This window comes from Tenrec ecaudatus, chromosome 13 (genome assembly GCF_050624435.1).
Source record: "Tenrec ecaudatus isolate mTenEca1 chromosome 13, mTenEca1.hap1, whole genome shotgun sequence".
NCBI lineage: Eukaryota > Metazoa > Chordata > Mammalia > Afrosoricida > Tenrecidae > Tenrec > Tenrec ecaudatus.
The window spans coordinates 30,278,954-30,293,502 of record NC_134542.1 but is presented as its reverse complement, the minus strand read 5'-3'; the positions used below and the strand labels follow the sequence as shown (position 1 = coordinate 30,293,502).

Below are 14,549 nucleotides of genomic sequence, written 5' to 3'. Positions count from 1 at the left end.
ACTCATAGTGACCTTATGCACAGCAGAACAAAATAGCTCCCAGTCCTGCCCCATCTTCACAATTGTTCTTAAGTTGGAAACAATTGCGGCAGCTGCTGTGCCAGTCCATCTTGTCCAGGGCCTTCCTCTTTCTTGCCATCCCTCTATTTTACCAAGCGTGAGTCCTGCTCCAGGGACTGGTGTGTTCTGCTGTGCTCAAAGTATGTGAGATGAAGTCTCATCATGCTTGCCTCTCAGGCGCATTCTGGTTGTACTTCTTCCAAGACAGATCTGTTTGTTCTTTCAGCAATACATGGTACTTTGGGTTTCTTCCCTAATATTAAAGTTCTAAAGAATTGATTCCTCTTCAATCTTCCTTCTTCAGTGTCCAACATTCACAAGCAAATGAGACTTGAAAAGACCCTGGCTTGGGTCAGGCCCGCCTTAGTCCTCAAAGTCGTCTCCTGGCTTTGCAACACTGCGAAGAGATCTTGTGCAGCATGTTTACCCGATGCAGTGCCTTGTTTGGTCTCCTGACTGCTGCTTCCATGAGCATTGGTTGTGGATCCAAACAGACAAAATCCTTGACAACTTCAGTCTTTCCTCCGTTTGTGATGATGGTCCCATTATGTGCAGACTTTCATTTTCTCTATATTGAGTTGTAATCTACATTGAAGGCTGTAATTCTTGGTCTTCATCAGCAAGCGCCTCAAGTTCTCACCTTCAGCCAGTAAGTTTGTGTCATCTGCATATTACAGATCATTCATAAGCCTTCCTCCAATCTTGGTACCATATTCTTTTTATATAATCCAGAGTCTTATTAATTGTTCAGCATACAGATTGAATAAGTAAGATGAAAGGACGCACACCTTTCCACATTTTGATAAGGTAGTATTCCCTTGCTCTGTTCACACAACTGCCTCTTGGTTCCACGGGAGCACAGGAGCACAATTGGGTATTCTGGATTTCCCATTTTTCTCTTGCCTATCCATAGTTTGTTATGATTCACGCACTCAAATGTCTTTATATAGTCAATAAAACATAAGTAAATATCTTTCTGATATCCTCTGCTTTCAGCCAAGATCCATCTGACCTCAGAAATGATGTCCTTTGTTCCATGTCCTCTTCTGAATCTGGCCTGAACCTCTGGCAGTTCCCTGTCAATGTACTGCGGCAATGTACTGTGGCAATCATGGGTCCATAGAAAAAGAATGTTTGGAAACTGATTGTGGTAGCAAATTCTACTGGACATGATTGAACTATGGGCTGTTTTGCTATATGTATTAGTCCCAATTAGTTAAAAAAAATTTACCTGTATGCACTAGCAATGATATTTTTCTGTTATTTGAGCATTCTGTTGGGACAACTTTCTTTGGATTGGGTACAAATATGAATCTTTTTTCACTCAGTTGGCCAAGAACTGTCTTCCAAATTTCCTAGCATGGAAGAGTAAGTGCTTCATCAGCTCGGTGAAAAATTTCAATTGGTTTTCCATCAATTCCTGGGGGCTCATTTTTGGCTAATGCTGTCAATGTAGCTTAAACTTCTTCCTTCAGCACCATTGGTTCTTGCTCATATGCTACCTTTTGAAATGGTGGAATGTCAATCAACTTTTTTTGGTATAGTGACCCTGTGGATGAGTATTTTTATATTTTCTTTTGATGTGGCATGTATCATGCAATATTTTGCCCATAGAATCTTTCTTTCAATATTGAAATTCAAAGCTTGAAGTTTTTTATTCAGTTCTTTCACTTGCAAATGTGTTGAGTGAGTTTGGTCTTTGGATGGTTCATTATCATATTTGACTCTGTCTCCTTTGAAATTTTCTGTTCAGCTCTTGGAATTCATCATTTCTTCCATTCGCCTTAGCTACTTTATGATTAAGAACAAGTTTCAGAGTCTCTTCTGACATCCACTTTGATTTTTTCTTTCTTTATTGTCTTTTTAATGACCTATTTCTTCAAATATCATGTTCTTGATTTCATTCCACAGCTCATAAATTCTTCTCTCATTAATGTTCAATGCATCAAGTCTGTTTTTAAAATTTGGATGGGATATACTGAAGGTCATAGATTGGTCCTAAGGGATTTGTTTTCATTTTCTATAACTTCATTTAAAACTTATATATAAGCAATTTCTGGTAGATATATAAACATTTGTCAATTTGAGGATTAAGAGTGTAGGGATCTAGCTTGTCAATTAGATCATAGCCAAGGAGCCCTCTGTGTGGTCATGGCCTTCTCTTGAGGATTCTGGGAAATCTGGTATTTCTTTCTTGGAGTGGGGAGACACTTCTCTCTCCCTGCAGCTCCCTGGGAGACATTGCAGCTGACAAGACACATGGAACTACCCTAGTCCCCGGAGCCAGACAAGCCATATGGATGCAACCAGACCTCTGAAGCCGGAGAAGCCACAGAGAAGAGACGCATGCCAGTGCTGAGATGCTTACAGCACCACTGGACCCAAAGACTTTCTACCCTGCATTTGGCTTTATTGCATGTGTTTCATGAGTTTGAAGAGGACTGTATAGATTGGTATTGGACATGTGGGCTAATATTAGACTTATGGCCTTCGACTGGAATGGGCTGGGATGTTTTCTTCATGTACAATTGCTCTTGTCTATGAACCTCTCCCTTATACACATATGTGTGTCCATGGATTTGTTTCTTTAGTCTACCCAGACTAACACACCATTGATGTTATGTTCTACAGTTGGCCCCTAGTCTAGTTTTAGCTGCTGATATTGGGCTTCTCTATGGTCTCTTCCCACAGATGTAGTCAACTTGATTTCTGTGTATTCCATCTGTGTTTTTGAACATAGGTGTTTGCCATGAGCAAGTTGTCGGTCTTGCAAAATTCTTTTTTTCCCAAAATTCTATCGTGTGATCTCTACCTTCATTTCTAGCATCATTTTCCAACTATTGCTCCTTTCTTTGTTTCTGGCTTTCGTATTACAACCACCAGTCAATGCATCTTAATTAAATGCTTTATCTATTTCATAAAGAAGATGTCATAGAATTCTTAAATTCTACTGCATAAATTTGAAGAATAGTTGTATTAATTGGGTACCCTTCTATTCGGATAGGTGTTAACCTATCATAAACAGCATTGTACTTCAAGCTAGACCTTGAAATGGCCTTTTTGAATGGGACACCTTTCCTCTTAATTGTGTCATTCCCAGCATAGTAAAACATAAGTTTTTTTTTTAAATTCCAAATGGCCAGTACTAGATCTTTCAGCTCTTTAATACCTAGGACATTGATGCTTATATGTTCCATTTAATTTTTAACGATTTCCAATTTTCCTAGATTCATACTGCATGCATTCAGAATTCCCATTATTAATTGATGTTTGCGGCTGTTCCTTCTCATTGTGAGTGGTGCCTGTTCAGCAAATGCAATTCTTGAAGGCTTTCCTCCTGCAGACTTTACTCTCTGTGTCATCCTGGTTGACTTGACTTTGAGGCTAGCTCTTCCTGTCATATTTTTAGTGCCTTCTGACCTCAGGGGCTTGTCTTCTTGCACGATCAGACAATATTCTGCTTCTATTCATTGGGTTTTCAGTAACTGATGATGTGTTTTGCTAACTTTTCAGTGGCTAAGTCCTCAGAAGTGGACAGCCAATTCATTCTTGGTAGTCTGTGCTGAGCCTGGAAGCTCTGTTGAAACTTGTTCACTTTGGGTGACCTTGCTATTATTTGAAATACCAGTGGCAAAGCTGCCAGCATCCCAGGCACCCACAAATCACCACAGTACAGCAAACTGACAGACACATGCTGGAACAACACGTTTCCACGGTATATATTCCTGATGCTCACAGATGGTCTATGATAACATGGCTGAGAAACAAACAAGGAAAACAACAAACAAGCAGCAACCCACTGCTATCAAGTCGATTCCAACTACAGGACCCTGAGGCTGTGAATCACTTTTGGAGCAAATGGCTTCATATTTCTCGTGAGGAGCAACTTGATGGATCTAAATTGCTGACTTTGTGATTAGTAGTCCAACACCCAACAGCAGTGTGTCAATGTTCCTTGTCATAAACGTCAGGTTTTGTTTTATGAGGGTGTTGTTAGGGACCCTCTAGTTGGCTTCAGCTCAAAGTGACCTATAGAACACAACCACCTCCTGTCTGGTTCTGTGGCATGCTTATAATTGTTGCAATCAGAGTCTTAATCCATTTCATTAAGGGTCTTCTAGTTTGCTGACCCTTTACTTTATTGAACATGGTGCTAACGAAGTTTTTGAGCATAAGGGTAACACGATTGGATATGTGCATTATAAAGGGATTCCTCAAACCAGCCTCATGAAGTTGGTTTGGCAATGGCTGTTACACTTTGAGACCAGGAAACTGGAGGTCAGTGTCTAACGTAACAATGCTGGAGGGGGTCAACTGGAAATGGACCTCTTACCTAGAGGCCATTCCACTCCACCAGGCTTAGCTGTAGTCCTTGGTCTTGCAAAATTCTTTTCTCAGGATAATTAAAAAAAACCAGTTAGGGCAGTACACCAGCAAGGAACTGCCAGAAATTCAAGCCAGCTTCAGAAGAGGATGTGGAATGTGCTACTATTATTGACGTCAGATGGATCTTGATGGAAATCAGAGAAGACAAGAGTGATGTTTAGCTGGATTTCATTGGTTATGACTACATAAATACATTTGACTATGTGGATCAAAAGAAATTGTGTATAACATTGAGAAAAATGGCAATTTCCAAACACTTGATTATGCTCATGTGAGCCTCTACAAAACCAAGAGGAAGTCACTGGACTAGAAGAAGGGGATACAGCATGGTTTAAAATCAGGAGAGTGTGTCAGTGCTGTATTTTGAAATCTTTTTAAATTTAATCTGCATATTCTGCAAATAATCTGAGAAGATGGATTATGTGAGCAAGAACGCTGAAGAAGAGTCATTAACAGCCAACAACGTGCAGACGACACATATTGCTTGTTGAAAGCGAAGAGGACTTGAAGCACTTACGGTTAAGGATAAAAAACTACCACCATCACCATGGAGTGTACCTCAACACAGAGAAAGCAGAATCCTTACAAGTGGAAAATGAGCAAAATCATGTGAATGGTGAAGGGACTGAATTATCAGGGATTTAATTTTGCCTGCATCCAAAATCATTCACCCTGGCAGCAGCAGCAGCCAAGAAAACAAACAATCTATTGTCACTTGAGGATGATGAAGGCATGCTTGACCCCAGCCCTGGCATGTTCAGTTGCCACACATGGACGTGCCCATGGACGTGCCCGCGGGACACCGTCTAAGTGAGAAGACAGAACAATCGATCCCTTTGAATTATGGTGCTGGTGAAGAATATTGAAAGTTTGCCTCTCAGACGAAGGAAGAAATCCCATGGACTCCCAGACAAACTTCGAAACCTGTCTCGGGACAAATACAGCCAGAACATTTCTGAGAAGTAAGGATGGTGAGACTTCGTCTCATGTACTTCGGACGTGTCAGGAAGGATTGGTTTCTGGGAAAGGTCCTCTTGGTTGGTAAAGTAGAAGATCGGCAACAGAGTGACCCTTACAGAGCTGGATCCACACAGTGTCTGCAAGCCTGGGCTCAAACATAACCATCACGCAGATGGCTCAGGATAGGGCTGGGTGTCCCTCCTTTGTATGTGGGGAGCTACACGTTGAAATGGGCACCTAACAATGTAAAGGATGCAAATGACTAGAAATTTATTTAACATTAAGTTCTTTCTGCACCTTACAAAGTTTTGCAAACATCAAAGAAGTTCTTCTGTGTCACCACATTGGAGACTCTTGTAATTAGTATAGTGAAGAGCATTGAGCCGCTTGAAAGGCCACACCTGCTATGTACTCTGATAGTGTTACTCACAGTAAGTATTTGCCATGTGCATCTGATAGTCGATATGACCGAATACTGCTTGCACCTACAACTCTCCCGTGGAGGAATCAATCACTGGAAAGAATCATTTGTGCACAAATAATGTACACACATATCCATGGCATTGAAATATAATTTCTTCCAAACTACTGGACATTTAAGGCAGTCTTATCTGAACTTTACCACTGTAATATGAGATATAAAGATATATTACTTGGATGACAAATTTTCTACTCTTAATATTTATGTGCCTCGACCTCTCTGAAAGGGAAAGTAGTTAGTCATATACTTATGCTTTCACCGCCCAGCAGTGGTGGAGCAGAATTTTTGGCCAAGATCATACATATTTTTTTCCCATTTTTCCCTAAGAGTTTAAAAATTATCTTTTTGTAGTTAGCTTTCTGTACTGGAGCTTAGTGGAATTATATCTACCTCTAAATATGTTATTAACTTAACATGTGTCTATGATTCCTTTATAATTCCAACACTCTTTGATTAACATTAGACTTATTTACTCTCAGATATTCCTAGGAAATAAAATTTTGTCATGCAACTGAGATATCTTAATTTCTCTTGTAAAGAATATATAGAAAATATTAAAGTTCTAAGTTTAATGCTATTTATCTCCTTTCCAGGTGGTTTTCCATTAATCATTATTTACTTTAATATACAGTGAAATATAAGACTGTATGAAATACTGACTACTTCAAATATCAATGTATGATACTGGATTAGGATCCATTTAAAATTTATGCTCAGCGAGTCATATTGTAGCTTTAGAAAGTTACACTGTATCTTTAGATCCCAGTTGTTTTTATTGGAAATCCATAATTATGAGTTACAGTCTTGGTTCTCATTTTCTCCTCCTTTTATCTTTCCCCAGAGAATCTGCAATTCATTTATACATTTTTTTCTCCCCATTTATAATTTAATGCACATCCAAATACTGAACATTTCCTCTTCATAGGCGATTGCATTGCACCCGGAACTATATCCACATGCACTTATTTGTGTCTTTCATGCTGAGGGCTGCGAGCATCTTTGTGAAGGACAGAGTGGTCCACGGTCAGATGGGAGTGAAGGAGCTGCAGTCCTTGATAAGACAGGGCGACCTTCAAAGTTCCGTGGACCTCTCTTCTATAGACAAATCACAGTATGTAAGTATTTATATTACTTTTTTCCCTTGCCGATTAAGATAATATTACAAATAAGTAAGTAAGGTTTAACACATTTATCTTGTTTTATCTTGGGTGAGCATGCTTATCTTGGGTGTCTTGTTCTGCGAAATAACATTTCTTTAAAAATTGAAACAAATGGTCAATTTGTTTAATGACATATACAGCCTCAATTCTATCTTTAACTTTCATGCCTAATCACTCATCATTTTAGATTATAGAAAGTGCTTGGGATCTTTCCTCACGAACATTTCTGGAACAGAAATTGCCTTTCATGTATGGCCTGTAGCAATTACCATGACTCATCAGTTTTAAAAGAGAAACCAAATCAAAGCCAAACCGAAACCAAACTCAAAAGTACTCCCTGGAAAACCAGGAGTTTGGGTTAGAAAAGTCCACAAGATTTAGTCCTTTTACTGTGGACTAAACATATATTCCAAAATAAGATTCCATGATGCTTGATTCTGTTCTTCAATATTCTAGTATTACTTATTAACTAGAATACCCAATGATTCTACTTCTTAGACCACTGAAACAATATATCTGGACATTTGGTAGAGTAGATGGTCCTGACGGTCCTAAGTAATGTCCTGCCTCTGTTTACACCCTTTGCCCTGTATCTTGTAGCACCTGCTGAATCTGACTACAGCCTGCTTTGTGACCTACTTTGTGTAATAGAAAAGGTGGGCGTGATAGTGTGCCGGTTGAGGACAGACATCAAGAAACCTTAGATGTTACCCTACTTTCTCTCTTGCAAGATGCTGCTGCACTGTGAACAAGTAGCTTATTGAATAATGAGAGATCATACGGACTGTAGTCACCTCGCAACACCATGAGACACAGAGACTAGATAGAGGGTATTTAATGAATCAAGTAATTATAAGCTGTGAAGGAAAGATGCATTACTGCCCGTCAGATGAAACCTTATAAAAATTCTGGAGTAGTCAAATTTCAGGAATATATAGTTACTTAAAAAGGGTAAAACCCACGCTGTGAACCAAACTGTTTTACCATGTTACAAGAAAGTTTCAATTAATAATTCACATTTTACTCAAGATCCGAATACTTAAAAAATTTACACAATTCTCTATGAAATGTGAGGTCATTTTTTAAAACATCAATTACAAGTTATTAGGAATATTGGGAAAGTGAAAGCCAACCAGCCAACCAGTCAACCAAACCGTGAAAACTACAATAACATACCAAACCAACTGAAGCTAATAGTTATTTTTTAACTGCCTTAAGTGTTTTACAGTAAAATATTGTTGAATTAAGCGATAATACCCTCATGGAAATTTGTATGTAGTTATTAAACTGATGTTTTGAAGAAGGGGAAATATTGTGTTTAATTACACGAATTACTGCGTTATTAATAAAATGGCATCTCTATCATTCTTATTCTATGTATTTTACTGTAGTTTTGTCAGTGTGCTTGTTATGAACTATGACTTATTATTCTCTCCCTGTGTATGTGCTCTTTTATTTTCTGATTCTTTCACTATTGTCATCTCCTCAAGGGCAGAGTTTTATGCTTCCAGAACCTGCTACAGTGTTTGACACATTATAGGCACTCCATAAATACTTACTTCATGTCCAATTATAAAAAAATAACACACATGGAGTCTCAACTATGTGAAGCAACTGCATAAAAAAGAATAGAATACAATAAATTCGTGGTAAAATTATGGCTAATAATTGGTGTATTATTTCTGTACTTTCAATTTTTTATGATCATGTATTATTTTAATAAACAGGAAAAATAAAAGCAATGTTTTCTAGGAGAAAGACTTTTTTGAGCAATAGAATAAAACCTGTATTTTTAGAAATGCTATGTTATAGTAACTCTGTTCTCCTTTCTTTCAACAGTGTTGGTGTTACTCTACATCAGAAACATATTAGACTATAACAGAAAAATGAAGGATATTTGAAAATATTGTCTTACGTTGTATGTGCTACTGTTACGAGTTCTAATATGATGCAATTTTGGTTTGCTTGTAACAGACTGGGTGCAAGATTGTTGTTGTGATGTTTATTTACTTCTTGGCCACAAACTACTATTGGATCCTGGTGGAAGGTCTCTACCTGCATAGTCTAATCTTTGTGGCTTTCTTCTCGGACACCAAGTATCTGTGGGGCTTCACCTTGATAGGCTGGGGTAAGGCTTTCATATCTCCCTTGCTTTTGAACTGAATTTTAGATTGGAGGGCTTCTTGCCATGATTCAATTACTTTACTTGTTCACCATCAATATTCCTTCCATCATATTCCTGAAATAATCTCTTTATTCGCATCTTTTGCCCTCCTTTCCCTTTCATGGGTCTCTTCTTAGAGGAAAGTTGTTAAAATCAAACCTGTAATTTTCCCAGTGCTTCTAGACTTAAAGTTCAATTTATGATTATTGTTCTTACACTGAGTTCGCCAGAGAATTCTGTGAAGGCAATTTAATAGAATACATTGTTAAACTAGATACACTTAGCTTGGCTCATTTAAAAGGTGCCTCGGTGGTGGGCTGCAAATTGAGTCGCTAACAGTAAGGTTAGTGTTTCCAACCCACCAGCAGCTCGTTGGGAGACAGGTGAGGCTGTCTGCTCCCGTAAACATGTCAAGTCCAGGAAACCTCAAGGGTCATTTCTACCCAGTCCTTTGGGGTCGCTGTGAGTCAGAATTGACGTGAGGGCAGTGAGTTTGGAGTTTTAATGGTGTTGTGGTTATGTGGTTAGTCTGTTTCTAATTCTCCTCTATACTTCTATTTTATTTTAAAAAGGGGAAAGATCTAGCCTAGGACATACAGAGAGCCCTGGTGGTTCCGTGGTTACTGTGATATGCCGAAATACACGTGATCGGCACTTGGAAACCACCAGCAGCTCCGTGGGAGAAGGACTGGACTTTCTACTCCTGTGAATGGTTGCAGTCTCAGAAACCTACAGGGGTTGCTATGTGTCAGCTTTGACTTGATGGCAGTGAGTTTTGAGCGAGAGAATGTATGAATATATGCATATAGGAAGGGGTTCCTCCAAAAAATGATGCTCATTTTTTTTTCTAATGTGAAGGGGATAGTGCATTGGAGTTTGTTCTACCAAGTTAGACTGTTCAACAAGCTTTCTATTTAAAGGTTCTGAAAAGATTGTGTAACAGTGTGTGACAAAAAAGGCCTGATTTGTGGCAGATGGGGCACTGAGTTTGCCACCACAACAAAACACCTGCTCACAGCCACCTCAGTGCACCCGTTTTGGGCAAAAGAACAGCATGTCTCTCTTATCCCACACACCTTAACCATCTGACCTTGCTCTGTGTGACTTCAATTTTGTTTCTGTGCATGAAGAGGGACATGAAAGGAAAGTGATTTGATGACATAGAAGAGGTGCAGGAAAAATGAGGGAGGCTCTGTTAGCCATCTAAACAGATGAGCTTGATGAATGTTTCCAAGAATGGAATCACAGACTTGACAAATGTATTAAGTGTAATGGAGAGTATTTTGAAGGTGATAAGGTTGTTTTGTAAAACAAAATTAAACACATAGCTTTGGGGGGAAAATTCCTTTTTGAGGGGTACCCCTTGTATATTACAGGGTATCATAATGCTCTTATTTTAAGTATAGTTTCTGCTCTTAAAACACAGCTACCATATTTGATTAGCAGATTAATTTGTTTTTCTTTTATCTCAGCACAGTTAGTCATAACAATGTTCTGTTTTGCTATATAATCAAAACATACTGCCTTTATTTCATTTTGTCCCAAATTCCCATGACAAAAATAACGATCCAAAGTATTACAATCTGCTTGCAGCACACTTTATTGGGGTAATTAATAATGAAACCAATTGCATACTTTCTTCCAATGAAGTGATATATTGGCTCTTCTAGAGAAGAGGAAGACTTGCTTGGTGGATTCCTTTGTTCCGGTTGTTCCTACTTGGACCTAATTTTAAGCAATATTCTGCTGGATAAATATTTTAAAACAGCATTACTCACATTGTGGTGATGTGTGGAGCTGCTTTATTGGAGTTCATTTCACCAATTCAAAGGAGCAAATTGGAAAGGAAGGACATGTTATCTAAAGAGGAACAGGTTCCCTATCTGACCTTTACTAAATTGAAGGCAAATATTTTGAAATGATGGCTTTGGCACCCTCTTAGTGTAAAACAAGATGATGGAGTGAAAGAAAATATTAATGATGACGTTTCCACCCCAACCAACCCCACTCTTAATCGTCCTTCTCCCTCTCTCAATTGTCGCATGGAGCAGGCATTTTATTTTGGGTTTCATTTTGCCCTTTCACAATTCCTCCCGCCCCCCCGCTGTATTTAAAAGGTCCCGGTGTTGTTGCTTTCTGTTTATTGAAAGTGGTGATTTACTTCCCTGTTCCCCACCCCTACTGCCATCACGTCCATCCTGACTCACAGCAACCGTACAAGGCAGACTCATATAGCGTTTCTAAGACTGAAAATCGTGATGGCAGCAGCTGCCTCCTTACCTGCTACAATTCTCTTGAACCACTGACCTTGCAATGAGCAGCCCAGCACCTAACCCCTTGTGCCACCAAGGAGGTTTCTATATTAGCAACCATCTCTAATGATCACTATCAGATGATAGTATAAATTATCATTTTAAAACTCTAAGCCTTGAGTTGCCACCTAAGATGTAATGATTAGCTACTTCCCATCTGGAGCACAGGAGGGTGTTAAGAGAATCAAAGACTCCAGGGAGCAATTAGTCTGAAGAGTTAATAGACCACACAAACCACTGCGCAGGTGACCCTAAGACCAGAAAAACTAGATGATGACTGGTCGCCACTACTGACCACTCTAATTACAGTGTTCTCAGACAGAGAGGAAGAAAAGTGTGCAATACAAACAAACAAACTCACAAAACAGACCAGGTTCACTGGTCTGGTAGTGAGCGGAGAAACCCTTGAAATTATGCCCCAAGCGCATTCTTGTACTCGGAACTGAAATTGCTCCTGGAGACTACCTGTTAGTCAAACAACAGACGGGCCTATAAAATAAATCATATAATCGGAGTGTGTGTTCTTTAGAATAATCTTTTGTATTTGATCTAAAGGACATTTGCCCAAAAGCAAAAATAAGGAGGCAAGAAGGGGTAGAAAATCCCACTGACAGGAAATGGGACCCTCAGGGTGGAAACGGGGAGAGTGTTAAAACATCGGGGAGCTCAAGGTCAGGGAGCACTGTGTGTTCCAACTACCCACTGGGAAACTCATTTGTTCTGGAAACTTTCACCTAAAGCGTAATAAAAAAATTAAAAACCAAGTAACAAAACCCCACCTAGCCCGGTAATATTATTTAGTCATGTACCTGTTGCCAACCTATACATTAGAATACTTTAATATACTGTAATCTTTGAAAGCCAGCAGGAACTATTATATTTTATTATATTTTAAAATTATCACTGTTCAGCAAACATTTTTCGATCATCCTTTTGGCAGTGAATCTAATTGAAATATAGAGATGCGTGGTCTGTCAAAATCTTCTCACACGGGAAGCATATAGTCTGATACTTTTGGCTACTTTGTTTCTCTGTTAAGATCCTGTAAACTACCTTCAGAAAGTTTAATGAATGAAATCTGCCTTTCATTAGTTATGATATTATAACACCTCAGCATAAATATCTTAATTTTTTTCAAGAAAAATATTTTTCTGTTTCCTTTGCTTTTTGTGTCCTTATTATTTATGCTGATAATTAATTTAAAGTTAAAATTGTGTTTAGCAATGAAAGGATCCGTCTTTGACACTGGGAAAGACAAAGCTCTTGGTTTTGCTATGTGGATCACTTTGCCAGATGTCTTAAATTCGGGGTTTCGCGCCTCGTCCTTGAAAATTATAGAGGTTGCTACTTCTTTAAAAGAAATTCATGACCGCCACCTTTAGTTTCACATGTGCAAGCGTCATGTAGGTGTGTCACTGTGGGTTTACCTGGTTTCAAAATTCATTGCCAGGTCTTTCCAGTGACACTTTACTGCTTTCTTCCTCCTCAACAATTTGATTGTCTAGTTTTTGCCCACTGAAAGCCTCGAATTTAGTAAACATATTTTCTTTTCCACTGCCACGCTCCTGTATTTCAAGCTAGATCTTTTTATAACGACTCACTATCTTCTAGAGTATTTTTGAAAATTATGAACTGATCATTTCAAACTATGATATTTAAAAAAATATTTCTATCATAACTCTGTAATTTTATTTGAGAGGAGGTAACACTTTTTAGTGTCTCACAAATAAGTATTTACCTTTGTAACGATGAAAGTCTTTCAAAGACCCTGCCAATAAACAAACAAACAAAGGGACAGACATTGTTTTTAATAGAGGAGATATGCTCAGTCAGTGTTGAGAATCCTAAGAGAATCAAGAACATCCTAGCAAAACTGGTGAGGAGGGTCTTCTAGCGGGTGGTGAGTACGTAAATCCAGCTTCATGTGAAGAACAGAGAGAGGAAGCCAGGCCCATAGCTCAGTGTTTCCCATCTGAGCAGTCAATATGAATTGCTAAGAAGCTAAGCAATTGGTGAGTAAAACATTTATGTCTGGAGCAGATGTAGGGCTCCCCGGGTCAGACCAGTTCTCTAATTTTTGCACTGACTCTACCGTTTATGATCTAAGCTGTGATTTTACAGTATTTTACTGGCCTGGCAGGAGGATGGGCAAGTTCAACGAAGCCTCCGCAGTATTTGCCCAAAAGAAGGTAAAAGTACATTGATCTTAAGTGAGCAATCCTATGCCCCGTTTTGGTTTCAAAACAACTCTCAGTTGTATCCAGTGGAGTTCTGCCTAAGAGTTTATGTGGTGAAAGGGATTAATTGATACGATTTTTTCCTGCTCTCAATCCCAACCTTCATCTGGAAGGATACTAAGCTGAGTCCTGCCATTACAACACCAATTAATGATGAAGTTGAACCAGAACCTGTCTACTTCTCAGACCAGACTGTCTCCGTTGCAGGCTCTTGTTTTATGCATACAAACATTGGGTCCGAAACTCAACTTGCAAGGCAGGCACATATATTGAGTAACCTTTACTTGCATTTAGACATTTTTTCCCTCTGTCTCCACGTGTTCTCAAGTGTGCAATAATGCGATGCCAATCGTGGCAGCCAAACATCCGTAAAGAACCCCAAAGTTGGTTTTCTATTCTCTTCTCCTTTTCCCTCTGTGTTAGTCTTGGATGGGGCGCTCTACAAAGATGGGAAACGCAGTTTTTGTTCAGACACAGTGCTTCCCATGTTTTCTCTACAGTCATCTAATGCCTAATGCCAACTCGGGCGACACGAATCACCGCTGTGTAGAATATCGTTCAGGGAAATGCCTGGTTAGGAGATTGTAAGAGAAGCAGAAGATTAGAGCTGAAATTAGAAACACATGAAAGTCTTGATCAAAGATGGACCCCAAACCAAAATGCGACTTACTACCATTGAGCCACGTCCAGCTTCTGGGGACCCTCGGTAGGGTTTCCAATGTTGTAGATCTTTATGGGAGGAGGCAGCTTCTTCTGTCTCCTGCAGAGCAGCTGATGGGTTTGAGCCAC

At 39.1% G+C, this 14,549-nt stretch overlaps 1 protein-coding gene across 3 annotated transcripts in view; it reads left to right on the top strand.

The window, feature by feature from the left end:
* The window catches only part of PTH2R (parathyroid hormone 2 receptor), a 137,208-nt gene that overhangs the window by 87,971 nt on the left and 34,688 nt on the right, over positions 1-14,549 (top strand). For all 3 annotated transcript variants that reach the window (XM_075529629.1, XM_075529628.1, XM_075529630.1), the window contains 2 exons: positions 6,813-7,002; positions 9,022-9,175. In XM_075529629.1, the coding sequence (XP_075385744.1) occupies positions 6,813-7,002; positions 9,022-9,175 (344 nt within the window). The remainder of the gene's footprint in view (positions 1-6,812; positions 7,003-9,021; positions 9,176-14,549) is intronic.